This window comes from Schistocerca serialis, chromosome 10 (genome assembly GCF_023864345.2).
Source record: "Schistocerca serialis cubense isolate TAMUIC-IGC-003099 chromosome 10, iqSchSeri2.2, whole genome shotgun sequence".
Lineage (NCBI taxonomy): Eukaryota > Metazoa > Arthropoda > Insecta > Orthoptera > Acrididae > Schistocerca > Schistocerca serialis.
The window spans coordinates 136,395,897-136,415,378 of NC_064647.1; the positions used below are offsets into that span (position 1 = coordinate 136,395,897).

The 19,482-nt window shown below is 42.0% G+C and overlaps 1 protein-coding gene across 1 annotated transcript in view; it reads right to left on the minus strand.

Annotated features, from left to right (window-relative positions):
- LOC126424613 (basic proline-rich protein-like) overlaps window positions 1–19,482 on the minus strand; it is a 147,872-nt gene that overhangs the window by 43,505 nt on the left and 84,885 nt on the right. The window contains exons 4-5 of the mRNA XM_050087351.1: window positions 16,435–16,806; window positions 89–573 (exon numbers count right to left, since the gene is read on the minus strand). Coding sequence (XP_049943308.1) covers window positions 89–573; window positions 16,435–16,806 — 857 coding nt within the window. The remainder of the gene's footprint in view (window positions 1–88; window positions 574–16,434; window positions 16,807–19,482) is intronic.

A 19,482-nucleotide genomic window follows, 5' to 3' on the forward strand; every position in this document is an offset into this window, starting at 1 on the left:
AACACGAACACTGCGTAATGGGAGTCCAGGGACGGTGTGAGAGCATACACTTTCAGGCAGAGCACTTTGTATACGAGCCAGAACTCACCTTTGCTTGAGAGCGATTCACTTTTGCCAGTTTTCGCTGCTGCTGCTGCTGCTGTTCTTCTTGTTGTTGTTGTTGCTGCTGCTGCTGCTGCTCTTGTTGCTGCTGTTGCTCTTGCTGCTGCTGCTGCTCGGACGGCACTTCATCTGTGCCCTTGCGCTTGCCAGCTTTGGGGGGCATAACAGTGGGCACCGGGTCCGCCCGCACCGCTTCTGCCGGCGCGGGTGCGGCGGCCTCGGTCGCTGCGGGGCCTTCCGCTGCCGGTGGCGGAGACTTTTCGGCCGCCTCGGCGGCAGTGCACGAGTTGGTGCGTGCCTTCTTGGGTGCCGGAGCGGCGGTGGGCGCCTCGGTGTGTGCCGCAGAGGGCCGTCGCTTTCGGACCGCCGACGGCGTCACTGTGGCTGCCGCCACGGGCTCGCATTTCACCTCTGTCTTGGTTTCGGGGGCAGTAACAGTGCCCGAGGTGATTGTAGCTTCTCCAGCAGCCCCTACAAAATGTATAGCCTTGATTGTAAAGCCATAACAATAGCACAGCTGATACAAAGACACTCTGCAGACATTAGGCAATGGTGTGACCCCCCCCCCCCCCCACACACACACATCCTCACTACTCTAGTCAACATTTGAGAAATACTGCAGCACATAAAATATATCTGAATCTTCTTCATTGTTGACACCACAACCATAAATTAATTGAAAGAATGTAGCATATTCCCAGTTACCCCGTATATGTTTAACATCTTCTTCACTGCACAACTAGTTTGGGGTTTTAGTCTATTGCCATGTGTTAGCTAAACTACATTGTTATTACCATGGTTATGGCACCTTATTCCAGCTAAACAGTCGATAAAGGCTGAAAGGTCAAATCTAGTGAGGCAATGATCAACAGGTCTAATCAGTATATGATGTTTTTGCTAAAACTATTTACTGGTACCTTTGGAGAGTGATATGGGTAGAATTGCTGTACATGTAGAATACAGCAGACAAATGAATGAGGCACATCAAGTCACATGCAATGACTCGAGTACTCGTCCGTGGGTTCTCTTCAACCTGATGAAGCACTTCCTCTTCCAATATTAGAATGCTCCATCTTTCGAGCACCACGGTTCACTTTATCACTTGTGAATTTCCCACTTTCCCGCGACCATTGTTCTACTCTGACAAACATGGGATGAGATGGAGTCACATAATTCAGGAAGTACTCATATTACAGATTTTACACTTCTCTTCCATTACAGCGAGCTTTACGTAAACTAACATACTGGTGTACTCTGTGAACGTGTACTCAGGCATCCTGTTACTGCAGTACTAGTCACCATAACATCAACTAAAGGACATCATGTGACATCGTGTCATTCATGAAAGTGGTAGTCTACCATAATAGGTGTACTGTGTAAGAAAATCTAACAAGCAATTGAGTAGTTCTAGTTTTCCTAATAACATGGAAATGAACCATTTCTGAACATGGGGTCCTTTGTAGAACTTAATCTATTATGGCCCCTCTACAACCTCTAGAAGTCTTAACATGAATTGTGAAACACCCAGTAGATTCCTGTAGATTGTAAGAAGCGTAGGTATGGACAAAGATGTACCACTAAAAAGCACGCAGTTGTTATACCGAGCATATTATACTTTCAGTACTCACCTATGCATCGGAAACATAGGTAATGAAGAAAAGACAAGTGAGCAGGTTACAAGCTTGTGAGATGAATTTCAAAGAGGCAGTATAGAACTAATTGAAATGGATAGGGTAAGGAATGAGATACTCAGAGAAATACTCAAAGAGAAGCCCGTGCAACTGGCAATAGAAAGAATGAGATTAAGGTGTTACGGGCATTTTGGAAGAGTGGAACTTGGTACAAACGTGAGCTAGGCTCATGAAATGATAACAGGAGGCAAGAGACCTAGCAAAAGACCAAGAGATAGATGGATCATTGAAGTGAAGGAATGTGCCAGGAAGACAGGAGAAGACTGCGACAGAGTGAAGAGAGGAAAGTGGTGAGAGGGCAGGGAGAGTGGGGACCAGCGAGGGGCCAGAAATTTAAGAAGGCGGTGATGATTCTTTTAGTCAATGCTCACATAAACGGTTTAATGGATGTACCACATTCAATACACTAGTGATTATCGATACGCAATACAAATCTTATGGAACTGTTGACTCCTATCATGCTTTGATACAGCCATCAGCAAAGATGTGTTTATGGGCATTCCTGACATTTTCCAGAAATGATTTGTGGAGGACAAAAATTAATGAAACACAAGCATGGTGTGTGTCATGCTCTAGAATGAAAGAGGATTTAAGCCAAGCTAGTGTAGTTTTCAGTCTTGTTTTTGTGTCTTCGACAACTTAATGCCTATACTATTCTGTGAATTGTTACCTTTGCTCCTAAACTAATCATAAGGAACAGTCAAATGAAAACCAGATGGATGGAGAAAGGAAACAAACTGTCTATTATTTCAAGAGTAATCACCATGCATGTTAACACATTTATCCCATTGTGAGACAAGATGGTCAATGTCTTCATGGAAATATGTTTGCGGTTGCCTATGGAACCATGATTGTACCCTGCTGTGCACCTCTTCATCAGAAGCAAATCAGTGGCCACGAATGTCTTTCTTCAGAGCTCCAAACATATGGAAATTGCATGGAGAAATATTGGGACTGTCTGGAGGATGTGTCAGGACTTCCCAGTGAAGCATCTGCAGCAAAGTCTAAACACCGTGACAATATATAGATGGGCATTATCTTGCATCAGAATCCTGAGTGTGTGGACTTGATGTCGAGCTTCAGCTTTTGAAATGTGTCCATGTACCACTGTGGGTTAACTGATGCACCATGTTTCACAAAATCAGTGAGCAGCAGGTTGACGGGGGATATGTTCTTATTGCAGGATAATGCCCACTCACACACAGGCAAGGTTGTTTAAACAATGCTGCAAACGTTTCACTGGGAAACCCTTACACATCTTCCATGAAGTCCTGACCTCTCCCTGTACAATTTCCACATTTTTGGAGCCCTGAAAGAGGACATTCGTAGCCTTCAGTTTGCTTTGGACGAAGAGGAGCATGCCTCAATACAATCATGGTTCCTTAGGCAACAACAAACATTTGTCCATGAAGGCACTGACTGTCTTGTATCACAGTGGGATAAATCTATTAACTGTTACGACAATAACTTTTGAAATAACAAACAGTTAATTAGGTATTCCTTTAGCACGTACAGACACATATGTATAGATAAAGAGGATTTCGATCTGCCTATAAAACCTTGACCTCCAGCCCGACGATGCAACTGGAATATTATATCACCACTTGCAGTGTGTGTCTTTAGGCATCTTTTTTTTTTACATACAGATACTTATTTGGCAGATTTCACAAATTCTGTAATGATTCTTTGTCTCCTCTTCTTATCAATTGACAGTGTCTGAAGATGAACGCTAACTGTTCAAAATAGGTAGGTTACGATATTGGGAAATGCTCCTGTACTTCGAAATTAATTTGCTGACTCTAAATTTCTTGACATCAGCTGTATTAGCTACAGTTCTACTACCCAACAGGGACACACAAAAATCTGTTTTGGGCACGGACCTGAACCCATATTCCCCACCTACGGCTTGTTTGATCCTCCCTGTTGTGGGAATCCAAGTAATGTTGCAAGCGTTAGGTGATTAATTTAGTGGGCTACGATCTAGGGATGTAGAAAGTGTGACATATGAAAGTTTGTGTCGTCCAGAGAGCATACAAGAATAGAGAAGGCAGTTACAGCAACCATTCATGATAAGCAGGCAATTCGGGTTTGAATCTCGGTCCAGCACAAATTTTCATGCTTCACTGTTGGGTAGTGGGTAGTAGATACAGCTAATGTCAAGAAATTCACAGTCATTGAATTAATTCTGCAGTATTTCATACAACTGTAGATTATCAATGTGCTTGTTCTTCCAGACATCCATGTAAGTAAAATGCTCCTATGACTGGGCCACAAATTTTAAAATAACATTATCAGTGAAAGCACCAGACATTAAAATGCGCCAATGGAAAACGTGGGGAGCAGACAGAAGACGACCGCTGTAGTATTGCAGAAACTTTATTCACACCCACCACAATTAAAGCTGTAGTGTATATGAGTCTCCACGGCCTGCATATCGAAAGGTGTCGGATGCAGTCCACAGTCAGAGTGGGGCATAAGGTTAGCCGCTAGGGCTTACTGAACTAGGCCTAATCCCAGCCTCTGCACTGAGCCAGGTGGAAAGCTACTATCTGTTTAGGTGTCTGCAAGTACCCACAAGTTATTGCCAAGTATGATTAAACTGAAATGAACCTGTCTTTGTGAAGCAATCATTTGTTATTACCAAGATCTGCTAACCGCACGACACTATTTAAGGATACTTTATGAGCAGTATTAATGATACCACTATGAAGTTTCGTTAGGCAAATGACTTGTCTGCAAAATACAGCTGGTGAGTGCTGTAAGCTGTGGTTACTTTGGCCCTTTGCTGGTAACTTGGGCTCACTGGCCAGAAAAAGTTTTAATTTATTCTTCTGTTAAAATTACATCATAAGCATGGAGTAAACAAGGCAGCATACATTTTCAGTGTGTGAATAACAATCTAGAAGCCTGAGAGTTCCATAAAGTAATATTGTGTTGGCAACACTGAACTCAATGTTGATATCCCAGTAGCTTCCGCCTGGAGGGCTCACATCAGTTAAGCCAAAATTATAGGGAGTGTAAGTCTGCATTCTGTCAGTGTTATAATGTGAGAAACTGTCATTTATGTTAACTTCAATTTAGGTACTTTATTTAACACTTCAGTAAAATTATGCATATTTTTGCAAAATATGGGCTTACCTTAGACCGGGTCAAAATAACCCCAAAATGAGGATGAAGTGATGCTAAAATCTGATGGTGATTCTGAAAATTTCTGCCATGTGCAAGGTGATACCCAGCACCACAAAATGTTGAAAGATAAACCAGCAGCTGGGCAAAATGCTACAGTTTTATATGACACAGGAGAATATTCCAGAGACGGAGGAGGAGGAGAAGATCAAGAGTTCAATATCTCGCCGATGAGATGCAGCACAAGCTTGGAGTAGGAAAGGAGAGAGAAGGAAAGCGGCTGTGCCCTTTCGAAGGAACCGTCCCAGAATGTACCTTCAGCGATTTAGGGAAATCGTGAAAAACCTAAATCTAGGTGGCCGGATACAGGTTTGAACCATCATCCTGCCAAATTCTGGAATTGGAACTGTGATGAGGATGAACTGTGTGGAAAGGACAAAGTCCTACTGCAAATGGTCACAATAAAAAGGAAAATGATTTTATTCTTGGGAGGATTTGATAAGAATTATCAGTCCAGTACTACTAACAAATTAAGGATATTTGCAAGAATCAGAGTTCAGTAATTTGTGTAATAAGGCTCACATCCATACGATATATTTTCCACAAATAGTTACCACAGTGTAACACAGAACTTGAAAATTAGTTAGTCAGTTGATGAAATATAGTGCACTTGCTTAAATGACTGGGTGGATAAAAGCAGACCAGTGGGCAGTTAACATTGGGCCAGATTTTTTTTTATGGTACCACAGCAACAGATGTGATTTTTTTAAAAATAACTCACTTAACTGATTGTACAAGTCTTTGACAATATTAGAAAAAAAGTTTTTGGAATTTTATCACTGGCACTGTCCTTTGTTTTCTTGCCACATATAAAAAGGCAGGCAAAAACTGGGCCAAACTAACTTTGGTTTACAGTATTACAAGACTGTAAGGTATTAAGGTAGAATAGATAAATCTGTGTCACCAAAAAGTACAAGCGATATCTTCTGAGAGCCAGGATTCCCTTTACTCATTTAATGAGAGTACAAGTCTGCACGGTAATGAAGGGGCCAGTCACCCAGGACTCCCGACTGACTGAAGAGCTACTACTGCAGAGTCCAAGACTGACAGCAGGATTTGGATCTGCTTCTGTCCCGATATTTCTGCCTCGAACCGATGTCCAGGTAAGCAATCCTCTAGATGAACACACTGTGATAAGTGGAAACTTGTGCCAGGCCAGTCTTTGAACCAACATTTCTTGCTTTTTGTGAGCAGTGACTTCAGAAAGCCAAGGAATGCCACTGACAACTGAACAAAGTAAGTAATCTCTTCAGTAGCTAATTGTAGACTCTAGAATTGCTATGGCAATACTTATTGTTGGTTTACAAAGTAACGGCCAAGTGTGGAGACACAGTGTTACAGCACTTCACCCGCATTTCAAAGAACTGGGGGTTAGCCACAATCAGACTTGGGTTATGCTGAGATGATTACATTAAAAACAGTTGACTTCTGAATTGCTGGCCTATCCTCACCTGGTCCAGTCCTATTTTATACATGCTGTCCTACACCACTACATGAGTTGGTCGAAGAACAAATGAATAAAAATAAAGCATTTTACACTACTGTTGAAGAAATCTTCCAATTAAAAAAAAAAAAAGTAAAATAATTTCTTCTTGAGCTCAGCGTTTATGAAACTGATGAATTTTTTAAAAAAATTGTTCAAATTGCTCTGAGCACTATGTGACTTAACTTCTGAAGTCATCAGTCCCCTAGAACTTAGAACTACTTAAACCTAACTAACCAAAGGACATCTCACACATCCATGTCCGAGGCAGGATTCGAACCTGCAACCATAGCGGTTCCAGGCTGTAGCGACTAGAACCGCTCGGCCACTCCGGCCGGTGATGAATTTTTAAGAGAGGCAAAGAATATGGTATGACTACACTTCATGTGATCAGTTTGTATATGCTTCTATATCTGAGTAATTCTGTAACTGGCTAAATTTACTATGCAGTATCAATTTATACCAGAAGTTTCTCTGTTATGTATTTGTGTGAAGGTACTATAATTATTTGTGTAATATTTTTCATGTTTTTATAATTACTTGTGTAACAGTTATACTGTGTAATATTGACTTTTGTAATGCCTCAAATGATCCCTGAGGTCTCTACAACAATAAAAATCAATCAATCAATCAGTCATGACCTGAGTTCATATGCCTGTCAAGTTTCCAGTTGACAACAGCTGTGTCCACAAACACTGTTGCAGAAGTGTGCCTTTTTACCTGAAGTGGTCCACGAATCTCCACAGCCAAAAAATATCTACTCTAAACTACATCATCATTTTACACACACACACACACACACACACACACACACACACACAACTTTTTTTCTGAGCTACACCTCAGGATGTACAACTTTGAAGCCGGCCGAAATGGCTGTGTGGTTAAAGGCTGCAGTCTGGAACCGCAAGACCGCTACGGTCGCAGGTTCGAATCCTGCCTCGGGCATGGATGTTTGTGATGTCCTTAGGTTAGTTAGGTTTAACTAGTTCTGAGTTCTAGGGGCCTAATGACTTCAGAAGTTGAGTCCCATAGTGCTCAGAGTCATTTGAACCATTTTTTACAACTCTGAAAATGTAATATACATGACATCCTGAAGTCAAAAGGAAATAACTAAGTCTTTAAAAGTTTCACAAGTTAATAATGAACTCCGTAATTTGCGATGCTGACGCGGACTATGAATTCCTGGAGAAAAAAAGGGCGAAAATTAGAAGAGGTCCGTAGGTTTTTGGTGACCAACAGTTTGTTAAAATGAACAAGTAGCAAAAGCATACGGCTGGAAAGTTTCGCCGGCCGAAACAGAATAAATATGGGGAGCAAGATATCTAGGGACGGCTGACATTGTGTGAATACAGCAGGTAACATCAATGATGAGAAAAGATATAAATTTAGATCAAGGCACTGCAACGATAAGAGGCTGTGACGTCAAGGCAGACGCGGGAAATACAGACCTCCGGCTCAGGTAGAAGCAAGGAACGTCGATTCAAAGTGTTAACTGTTTATGAAAAGAGAACTAAATAGTATTAAGACGCTGAACATGCAGAGAAAAGCGTGCAATGTTGCAGTAAATAATAGGCTAGATACATAAGAAAGGCCTGCTGGCGATAGCTGGTCTAGAGACAAAGACAAAAAAAACTTTGGCAAAGAACAGCCTTATTTCAAATTCCAAACAACGGTATTTCTGTGGACGCATCGAAACCGGATAAAAGTATCATGAAACATTCTTCGGATGCTCTTTATGCGTTGCAAAACAATGGTACAATCGCACACAATCACACTACAGGATCTTCAAGCCAGAGACAATATGGTCGTCCCTTATACGAGTCTGACGCCCAAGGTCATCCAAAACACAGTAAAGTATCACAAATTTCGCCTTCGCGAACTGCGCTTTTAGTTACAAAATACATTTACGGTTAACTTGTTCTACGAGTTTCAACGCGTGCCAAGTGATACTGTACCATTTCCGAAGATGATTCTCATGATGGGAGAACGCTTCAATGATCTGATACGGGCGAACTCCAGCGGCGCAATGGTTTCCCGTGACAGTGCGGCTGACGTCATCCTGATATCCCCGTGCTAGTTTGCCAAGCCAGGACAAATCCTTGGGCGCGCAGTGTTTTAGCCTATAGAACGCTCGAACACTAATACGGTGTTGCCACTTTGAGAGTCGAACAGACCTTTCTCGCGAACCTTTCCAGTACGGGGTGCGATTGTAATACTACAAAGAAAGTAGTTCCCTCTCCTTTGTAGCCCTGTTTCATTGTTATTTCGTTCAAGACAATGTTTTCACGTCGATAGCGGTCGGTGGTGTTTTCCAAAAAGGCAATACATTTTATTTTTCTGTGAAAAATGTGAGACGCCGTATCGAATGTTGTTATCAGATCGTATTTATGACACGTAACTACAGTATCCTTAAAATATGTACATTGCAGCACTATTACTCTATAACTCATGTAACTGTCGTTGATGCTGGTAAAATTGTCTATTACACGGTACGTGACTGCGTACGGCGATGAAACGGAAACTTAATAAAAATCTCTTCGAAAGTGCTTTCGGGATTCTCATCTGAAAGTCGGAAATATGTTGAACTATAACACGACTAGAAAAACAAGGAGAATCTAATCTTCAAACCCACATAGGTTTTATGGACTTTTGAGTAAACCTTCGATCGAGTAGATCGAAATACATCTTCATTAAAGTCTGCCCACCGTGCCTCCCAGGAGTAAACAAAAGCTTTTATCGTGAAAAAATAGTTTAAAATACAGGAGAGTAAATGACACTTGAGATAAAAATCAAAAAACGGGTGACATTATGTTCTCTTTCAAGGGCTCTTTTTAACATTTCCACTTACGATGTTCTTGAAAACCAGAAATCAGCGATTTATTCAGGAATTAAATTAGATAAACAAGCTAATTTATATGCACTATTATGTTCAGAAGATGAAGTAAAAATAAAAGTGAAGACGATTTCCAGTTAGCAGTACATCGGCTAAACCAAATATCCACAAAATACAATCTTAAAATCTCATTAGATGCCACGAAAGTTATGGCATTTCATCATAAAATATCCAATACGGTCGAAAATAGTAATTAACTACGAAGTAAATGAACAGTTGTCACATTTTAAACATTGTAATTATGATAACGATACACATGAAAAGTTGCACAATTTTCAAGCAATATGAGGAACTATAAACAAACTGGTTAACTACAGGATGCGAAAACATACAGACATAAAACTTCATGAAATTATAGCAGTATCACAACTGATGTATGCAAGCGAGAGATTGATAAATAAAAAGGATGATGAACGAACTACAAACAGCAGAGATGAGATCTTTCAGTAAAGTGGCTGGCTGCACAAGAAAATACTCAATTAAAAGGGAAACCGGTCATAATAAGTTCAATGTGCATGCTACTAATCAGAATTAGCTAAATACAAATATAGATAGAAACAGACGGTCAAGTACATGAGAGACGAATGACTGAAAAATATTATATATATAGTAAACCTGGAGGAATATTCAGGGAATTGCCAGGAACGATCATTCCAGGCAAAAAAGTCTAGTAAACAGCGGCTCTAAAATTCATACGTTATGAGTTATGAGCACTTGTTTTCTTCGCTACTCTGAAACAAATATCTTCTACTGAACATGAGTAAGTGCTCAAAATTCATAAGGTATGAATCTTAGAGAGCACATGTTTACAAGAATTTTTTGTTTGGAGTGATCGTTTCTCTCATTCCTGTCATATCCCTGAATATTGCTCCAGGGACACAATATATAATATGATTCAGTCATTCGTGCCTCATCCATTCCACATGCTGCTTCTATCTGTATTTGTATTTAGCTAATTTTTCATTAGAATCAAGTACATTGGAACTTATTATGAACGGTTTCACTTTTAACTGAATATCTTTTGTGTAGCCAGTTACTCTCCTGAAAGATATCATCTCTGCCACTTTTATTTTCTTCTCATCTTCATTTCTATTTATCTAATTTATCTATCTTTCGCCTTCTTACTTGGAATCATCGTTCTTGTTATATCCATGAATACTGACTATTCCTCCGCGTGTGTGTGTGTGTGTGTGTGTGTGTGTGTGTGTGTGTGAGAGAGAGAGTGAGTGAGTGAGTGAGTGAGTGAGTGAGTGTGTGTGTGTGTGTGTGTGAGAGAGAGAGAGCGAGAGAGAGAGAGAGAGAGAGAGAGAGAGAGAGAAATGAAATACTGGAAGTGAAAGGCTATTTACAACTTTTATAGAAACCATACTGAAGTTGTAAGGACATGAAAGGGAAGCAGTGGTTGAGAAGGGAGCGAGCGAGATTGTGTCTTAGCGTATCCCTGATGTTATTCAATCCTACACTGAGCAAGCACTAAAGGAAAAAATAAAAGCTGCGATGCTTGCACATGAATCTGTAATTTTGTCAGAGACGGCAAAGAACTTGAAAGAGTAGTTGACTGGAATGGACAGTGTCCTGAAAAAGAGGTTACAAGACCAATATCATCGAAGTAAAATGAAGTAATGGAATGTAGCCGAACTAAATGAGGTGATGCTGAAGAAATTAGACACTAAAAATAGTAGAGTTCTACTATTTACCCGGCGAAACTGTGAAGACGACCAGAGTATAGAATATAAACCGCACACTAGCAAAAAATACGTTTCTGAAATCGGAAATATAACATGGAATTCACATTTGTGTGTTAAGGAACCTGTTCTGAAGGAATCGGTCTTGTGCGTGCACTCCAGTACGGATGTGAAACGTGGAAATCAGCATTTCAGACAAGAAGAGCACAGAAGCTTTGTAAATGATGGTTATATGTGAAGATCACGTAGCTAATGAGGTATAGCTGATTAGAACTGGGGAGAAAGAGCTTTATGGCATAATTTAGCTAAATAGAAGTGTTTAGTTGATAGGACTCATACTGAAGCACCAACGAATAATCAGTTTCGTAATGATGGGGAAATGTGCGGGTAAGAATTGAAGAGGGACACTACGAAATGAATACAGTAAGCAGATGCAGAAGGACGTTGGCTGCTGTAGCTATTCGGAGGTGAAGAGGCTTGCAGTGGATAGAGTAGTTTGGAGAGCTGCACAAAAACAATTTTCGCACTGAAGATCACACCAAACAAACAAATTTTATGAGCCAAATTATGTTGCTTGTTTGCTGTTGCGGTCTTCAGTCCGAAAGACTGGTTTGACGTACCTCTCCGTTCTAATCCATCCTGTGGATGCCTTTTGATATCCGATTCACTACTGCAACCTACATCCTTTAAATCTGCTTACTGTACTCATCTCTTGTTCCACCTCTACGACTTTTACCTCGCACACTTCCCTCCAATACTAAATTGGTGATCCCTTGATGTCTCAGAATGTATCCCATCAACCGATCGCTTCTTCTAGTCAGGTTGTGCTACAAATTTGTTTTCTCCCCCAATTCTATGCAGTACCGGCTCACTAGTGACGCAATCTAGCCACCTATGAAAGAATAACAAATACAATTCTTAACTACACCCGTTCCCCTTTGGAAACAGCAACTCGGCTAAAGACTCGGAAGCACACATTAATCTTTTTCGTACACTTGGTTACTACTATAAAAAATTCTTTAAAAATAAACAAAGTGTTCGCACAGTCTATGATTACTGAAACAGATTTGTTACTTTATTTGAGAAAAAGTTCTAGAAATGTTGGTCCTTTTATTGAATCCTGAGCACAGTGATGGGCCCTTTCGCTCAGATGGACTGTTGTGTTCTTAGGTTACTTCTCTGAACACTTGAACTGTTCCGTTCGCAGGCTACTTCTTCGAACATTATTACAATACCCCTGGTCAACGCACTTAGCTACAGAAACAAAGAGGGTGGTTATAGTGTTTCGAGTGCTTGAGGTATATCAAGTTAAAAACGACGACATGCTACTGCGAATTCATTGCCACTGATTTCCTTGCACGGTTAATCGTGCCGTCTGTACGTTAGCCACCAGTTAAGAATTTAGACGCATCGTGCAGGATCCCGTAGTTACGTAATCTATCTAGATATAACGACACAGTATTGTTGGAACACTATAGTGGCATCCTCTCCGCTACACAAGTCACGGAGCGGTTATGATTATAGAATATTTCCATCACAACCTAGAAAATTCTCTCTGCAGATTGTACGAATAACCTCTTAAAGTTGACTTTCAGAGTGTTGAACTGTTTGATCTTTATCAGCACCTCCAGTGTTATGAAACGTTGAAGCAAAATGTGGTAGCAATTTAACAATACGATAGATGACGAACTAGTGGATAGAAAGCTTCCTGCACCATGTACCACAAATTCATTCTTTTCATATCTGGCAGATAAAACGGGTAAGCTATTCTTTAACCGCCGCCCGACAGAACATCTATTTCTACGGAACATAGTCTGCACTAAAGAGATGAAATGATCTTCAAACAGTCTTCCACTGCTTCTCTCCCCATCCGGTCTGTGTAGTAAATTAAGTGAGCTCTATCCAACTGATACGATACCACCTCACAGATACACAAATCGAACTTCCACCATCCTGCGTAGTGTGTTTTTGGAAACCACAGTTCACTCCTCAAATGACCTACAATATGATAGAAACCAATCAACTAGAAATGGTACGCAGCAGAAGAAACGTGAACAATTTATTTTTCAGTACATCAAATGGGACGCTGCGTCGTAAGTCAATCTTCTGTTAACAGCCGCAGAAAGGTGTTATTTTTTTTTTTTTTTGTTCAATTATAATGTGAAAGGTCCGGAGAACCTATTAGATTTGGCTCTGAGCACTATGGGACTTAAAATCTATGGTCATCAGTCCCCTAGAACTTAGAACTACTTAAACCTAACTAACCTAAGGACATCACACAACACCTAGTCGAACCTATTAGATTTCTTTTGAGGAAAAAACAAAGGAAGAACGTCAGCTGAACAACGACGGCGGGGAAAACTGATGGTTGCTTTGCGAAAGGAAACATTCGGACACTACTTTTAATCGCTTTTAACAAATTACGAAAAATCTAAACCTGGACGACCAGAGTGGAAAGCGAACTCAAAATTTTCACAATGTCAACAGAGTAACAGCTTTGACAAATTTTATACTCTCCAGCTTCTGGCGAGAGTTCACAAAATAAAAGTAACTTAGTGAGTTTAAAAGTAGAATGCATATGATCATTATTTTGTGTATAAACTGACAGCTGACTACTCACGTGATGAGACACAATGTAATGTTCCTAAACAGGTGAAAACATCCACTACTGTTTGGCTACAACAGTAACGATTGATCGCTAGTCTCAGGAAACAATCAAATATACGAAATTACCCACTGAGAGTGATTTAACCCTTTGAATAACAAAAACATGAAAAATACATAATTTCAAAATTTTTCACATAAAAGCTATACTATCGTAGTAAGTAACCAATACAAGAGGAAACTTGCAAAAAGTAAACAATAAATTGTTTTAAGATCGTGGTTCCACTTTCTAATATAATTGTAAAATTTTTTTCCAAAATTAATCTTTGTTGTCATTGTAAGGAATGAACATAAGAAGAAACACTTGGGCGTTTTCAACCAACCATCATTTCATTTCATGTGATACATTTGAAAGTAAATTCTCACTTTTCCTTGACAAAATCCTACATCTCCATAAACTGAAAGCCTAAAACAAATTACAATCACAAATAACGAGCAAAGATGGGTTTAAAATTTAATACATTTTATATCAAAACTAGAAACTGGCCCAGTGGTTTGATTTAGATAATACTCGCGCAAGCAGTAGTAGAAACTCAAATTTATGTAACAATAACTTAGATACACTTACTTTCAATGTCAACGACCTCCTCAATATGGCTACTATACATAAAGCCCACATGTCAGGATTTCCTACATTCATGCAGCACAATCTCCATACCGACTGTTGCTTTGAAAGCTGTAAGTAACTGCTATAATCGAGTTCATTCACGTAAGTGCCTCAGTGTAGCACTAGAAGTAATACAGATGATTTCATGGGAAAGGGACTGGTACTTCAAAATAATAATAATAAAATGATGGTTTCAGAAAGACACCGCTGGTACTCAAACAGTTAAATCAGAAGGAGTGAGAAAGAGGGAAAAAGGCCCTGAGAAAGAGGGAAAAAGGCCCTGAGAAAGAGGGAAGAGGCTCTGAGATGAGGACAAAGAGGGTGTGAGGATGAAAAGAAAGGGTGAGGACGAGAGGAAAGCGTGTGAAGATGAGGGGAAAATGGGCAAAAATGAGGGAAAGAGTGAACATAGGTTAAGTAAGGGTGAGAAACAAGATGGCGAGGACGAAGGAAAGGACCGTGAGGATGAAGTTGCTGAGTGTCAAGAAAAATATGGTGAAGAAAAAGCAGGTGGGGATGATGGTGAATTTCGCACATGGCTAAGAAGAATAAAAAGAAGGTAGGGCGATTAGGCAGTGATAAAGAAAACAGAGCAGGATGATAATCATCAAAAGTAGGTGCAGCAATATGATGGAGAGTGTAAGGACGATGGTAAGTATGGGGAGGATACTGCGGAAGTGGGAAAAGAGGAGAAGGGCTAAAATAACTAAAATTTGGTTGAAGGAAATATGACTGATGGTGATGAAAAAGAGAGGAGAATGAGGACAAGGATGAAGAGAAAGAGACTAAGAATGAGAAAGAAGATAGCAAAGACAAAGAAAATGAAGATAAGGAAGAAGAAAATGAGAGCTATAGTAAAGTAAATGAGGATGAACATAACAAAAGGCTAAGAAGACAAGAAAGAAGGCAAGGAGACAGGACTGTCAAAGAAAATGGGGCATATTGTTATTGATGATGATGATGATGATGATTATGATGATGATGATGGCGATGATGATGATGATGGCGATAATGATGGTGATGGCGATAATGATGGTGATGGCGATAATGATGGTGATGGCGATAATGATGGTGATGGCGATAATGATGATGATGATGGCGATGATGATTATGATGATGATTATGATGATGATGGCGATGATGATTATGATGATGATGGCGATGATGATTATTATGATGATGGCGATGGCGATGATGATTATGATGGCGATGGCGATGATGATTATGATGGCGATGGCGATGATGATTATGATGGCGATGGCGATGATGATTATGATGGCGATGGCGATGATGATGATGATGGCGATGGCGATGATGATGATGATGGCGATGGCGATGGCGATGATGATGATGATGGCGATGGCGATGGCGATGATGATGATGATGGCGATGGCGATGGCGATGATGATGATGATGGCGATGGCGATGGCGATGATGATGGCGATGGCGATGGCGATGATGATGGCGATGGCGATGGCGATGATGATGGCGATGGCGATGATGATGATGATGGCGATGGCGATGATGATGATGATGGCGATGGCGATGATGATGATGATGGCGATGATGATGATGGCGATGGCGATGATGATGATGATGGCGATGGCGATGATGATGATGATGGCGATGATGATGATGATGGCGATGGCGATGATGATGATGACGATGATTATGATGATGATGGCGATGATTATGATGATGATGGCGATGATTATGATGATGATGGCGATGATTATGATGATGATGGCGATGATTATGATGATGATGGCGATGATTATGATGATGATGGCGATGATGATGATGATGATGATGATGATGGCGATGATGATTATGATGATGATGGCGATGATGATTATGATGGAAGAGGGGGAGAAGAATGTAATGATGATGAAGTAGAGGGATGATACTGGAGAAGTTGATCAGGATTTAAAATATGGGCGAAGTATGACAGATGTGCAGTAGATTATGAAGAACAGGGATGGGACTGTGAAGGACACTGGGTGGCCGATGAAGAAAGATAAAGAAGACAGAAAGAAAAGAGGGCAACAGATGAAGTGACCACTCCAGTCACTCGGGCCAGCTCTCCTCGCTGGGTGAGAGGCGGGCGGACAGCACAGTACCTGTGTGGGGCAGCGCGGCCGGCGAGCCCTCCTGGCGGGGGCGGCGCACCAGCAGCGTGGCGGCGGCGCCGTCGCGGCTGGGGCTCGGCGGGGGCGGCACCCCCACCCCCGCGCTGCCACGCGCCGGGCTGGGCGGGCAGGGAGCGGGTTCCAGCGGCAGCGGCATCGGGGGCGGCGGCGCGGGGGCGGGCGCGGGGGCCTGCGGCGGCTGCTGCTGCTGGGCCTGCTGCGGGGGCTGCGGCTGGGCCGCCGGGGGCTGGAGCTGCAGTTGTAGCTGGGGCTTGGCCGGCCCCTTACTGCTGTCACCAGTAAGAGGCCCAGTATGGACGTTTTTTGGACACGACTGCATGGGGCACGGGCAGCTCGGGTACTCTGCACAGCCCAAACCACAGTCCCCCTCGTCACGTCCCCGTACACACCTTCACTGCACTTCCTGCCACCAGTTAGCTGAGCAGTTTCTTCATCCACAGCTATCTACTTCTAGACTTGTGTATCACTTCAGCCTCCAATTCTACGGCAATTCTCCCAAGAACAGATCGTTCTTTGATTGTGTAACCAGTACTTTCCACCAAAAGAGGCATTCGCCCTCTTGATCAAAGAGTTTCCCTTCATTATGACGACTGGAACATAACCATCCCAATCTCCCTTATTGCTACTCTCACATCTCTGTGGCCAAAATTGTCACCAAAGCGACAAATGCCAGCTACGGCAATGGCATCTGTTCAAATTTGGCCACATGTTCCGTCAGTGGCGGTTACTAACATCTCTTGTATCCAGATACTTGTCCAGTCTACATCTACATCTACATCCATATTCCGCAAGCTACCTGACGGTGTGAGGCGGAGGGTACCTTGAGTACCTCTATCGGTTCTCCCTTCTATTCCAGTCTCGTATTGTTCGTGGAAAGAAGGATTGTCGGCATGCCTCTGTGTGGGCTCTAATCTCTCTGATTTCTCTGATTTTATCCTCATGGTCTCTTCGCGAGATATACGTAGGAGGGAGCAATATACTGCTTGACCCCTCGGTGAAGGTATGTTCTCGAAACTTCAACAAAAGCCCGTACCGAGCTACTGAGCGTCTCTCCTGCAGATCCTGTAACGAAGCGCGCTGCTCTCCGTTGGATCTTCTCTATCTCTTCTATCAACCCTATCTGGTACGGATCCCACACTGGTGAGCAGTATTCAAGCAGTGGGCGAACAAGTGTATTGTAACCTACTTCCTTTGTTTTCTGATTGCATTTCCTTAGGATTCTTCCAACGAATCTCAGTATGGCATCTGCTTTACCGACGATCAACTTTATACGATCATTCCATTTTAAATCGCTCCTAATACCTACTCCCAGATAATTCACTGAATTAACTGCTTGCAGTTGCTGGCCTGCAATACTGTAGCTAAATGATAAAGGATCTTTCTTTCTATGTATTCGCAGCACATTACACTTGTCTACATTGAGATTCAATTGCCATTCCCTGCGCCATGCGTCAATTCGCTGCAGATCCTCCTGCATTTCAGTACAATTTTCCATTGTTACAACCTCTCGATACACCACAGCATCATCCGCAAAAAGCCTCGTTGAACTTCCGATGTTATCCACAAGGTCATTTATGTATATTGTGAATAGCAACGCTCCTACGACACTCCCCTGCGGCACACCTGAAATCACTCTTACTTCGGAAGACTTCTCTCCATTGAGAATGACATGCTGCGTTCTGTTATCTAGGAACTCTTCAATCCAATCACACAATTGGTCTGATAGTACATATGCTCTTACTTTGTTCATTAAACGACTGTGGGGAGCTGTATCGAACGCCTAGCGGAAGTCAAGAAACACGGCATCTACCTGGCAACCCGTGTCTACGGTCCTCTGAGTCTCGTGGACGAATAGCGCGAGCTGGGTTTCACACGATCGTCTTTTTCGAAACCCATGCTGATCCCTACATAGTAGATGCCACAGTGTACTCTCGTTATCCTGAGGGAGGGGGACATTACTGTTTTCGTCCAATGAGCATATTACATTCGACAGAATGTCACCCAGAGGCTCACCGTGAACTACAGTAGCGTGACAGAACATCTAATGTGTGTTATTTATTGATCACTCTCCGAATACCAGCTGCAACCCGAGACTATCGGAGTTCCAGTTGTTGACACCCAATTAACACCAGATAAAGGTTGTGTCAGTAAACATTACATATTTGAAATAACCGACAGTTTCAGAAATCCTTCCTGTCTCTATTTACACTACCGTCCAAAGGAATTCCTGGTGTCTGTGATCATAAACTGAAGACCACGCAATACTTACTAGCTGCCATGACATCCTCTGAGATCAGCACCACTTTACGTGGTACAGCAGGTCGTACGGTCAGCTACCCACTCTCCCAGCTTATACCTTGGGTATGCTACTTCTGATCTAATTAGGTCTTCAGTTGGCCTCACGAGGCTGAGTGACGTAATGCCAGTCCTACCAACAACTACAAAAAATTGTCCACCTCCGTAGCTGAGTTATCAGTGCATGTAACTGCCGTGCAGAAGACCTCGGTTCGATTCTCGGTACTGCCAGGGGCTTTCCCTCGATAGGAGGCTGCCTCGTGAAGCCACTTCAGGATGGGACGGGACTTTGCGTCTCCCAGCTCTGGAAAGTCAACAAAGTTCGGCAGATCACTTTACTGACCCCCAATGCGTCTCCATACCGTATCCAAATGACGACATATGGCAGATGAAGACACAGCGGTCGGTCGACATCACGCGATGCCATTTTTTTTTTTTCAAATCACTGCAATTTACTGTCAAAACTTTCCAATAAACTGGAATTATGCTGCCTGTGCAGGAAAAGGGTACATCCTAATTCAGAGGGGAACATAACTTACATCAGATCCATTATGTACAAGTAGTATTTTAGTTGTGAGCAGTGTGCGGCCACCAAGTGAAGTTCAGAATGTGGTGCCACAGCATACCCCAACTGGCCTCATAAGCGAGCTAGAATCTTCGTGCCCCCATGCAGGCCAGGCACTGTTCGCCAGTATTATTAGTCTTGCTTACAAAGTGACGCTT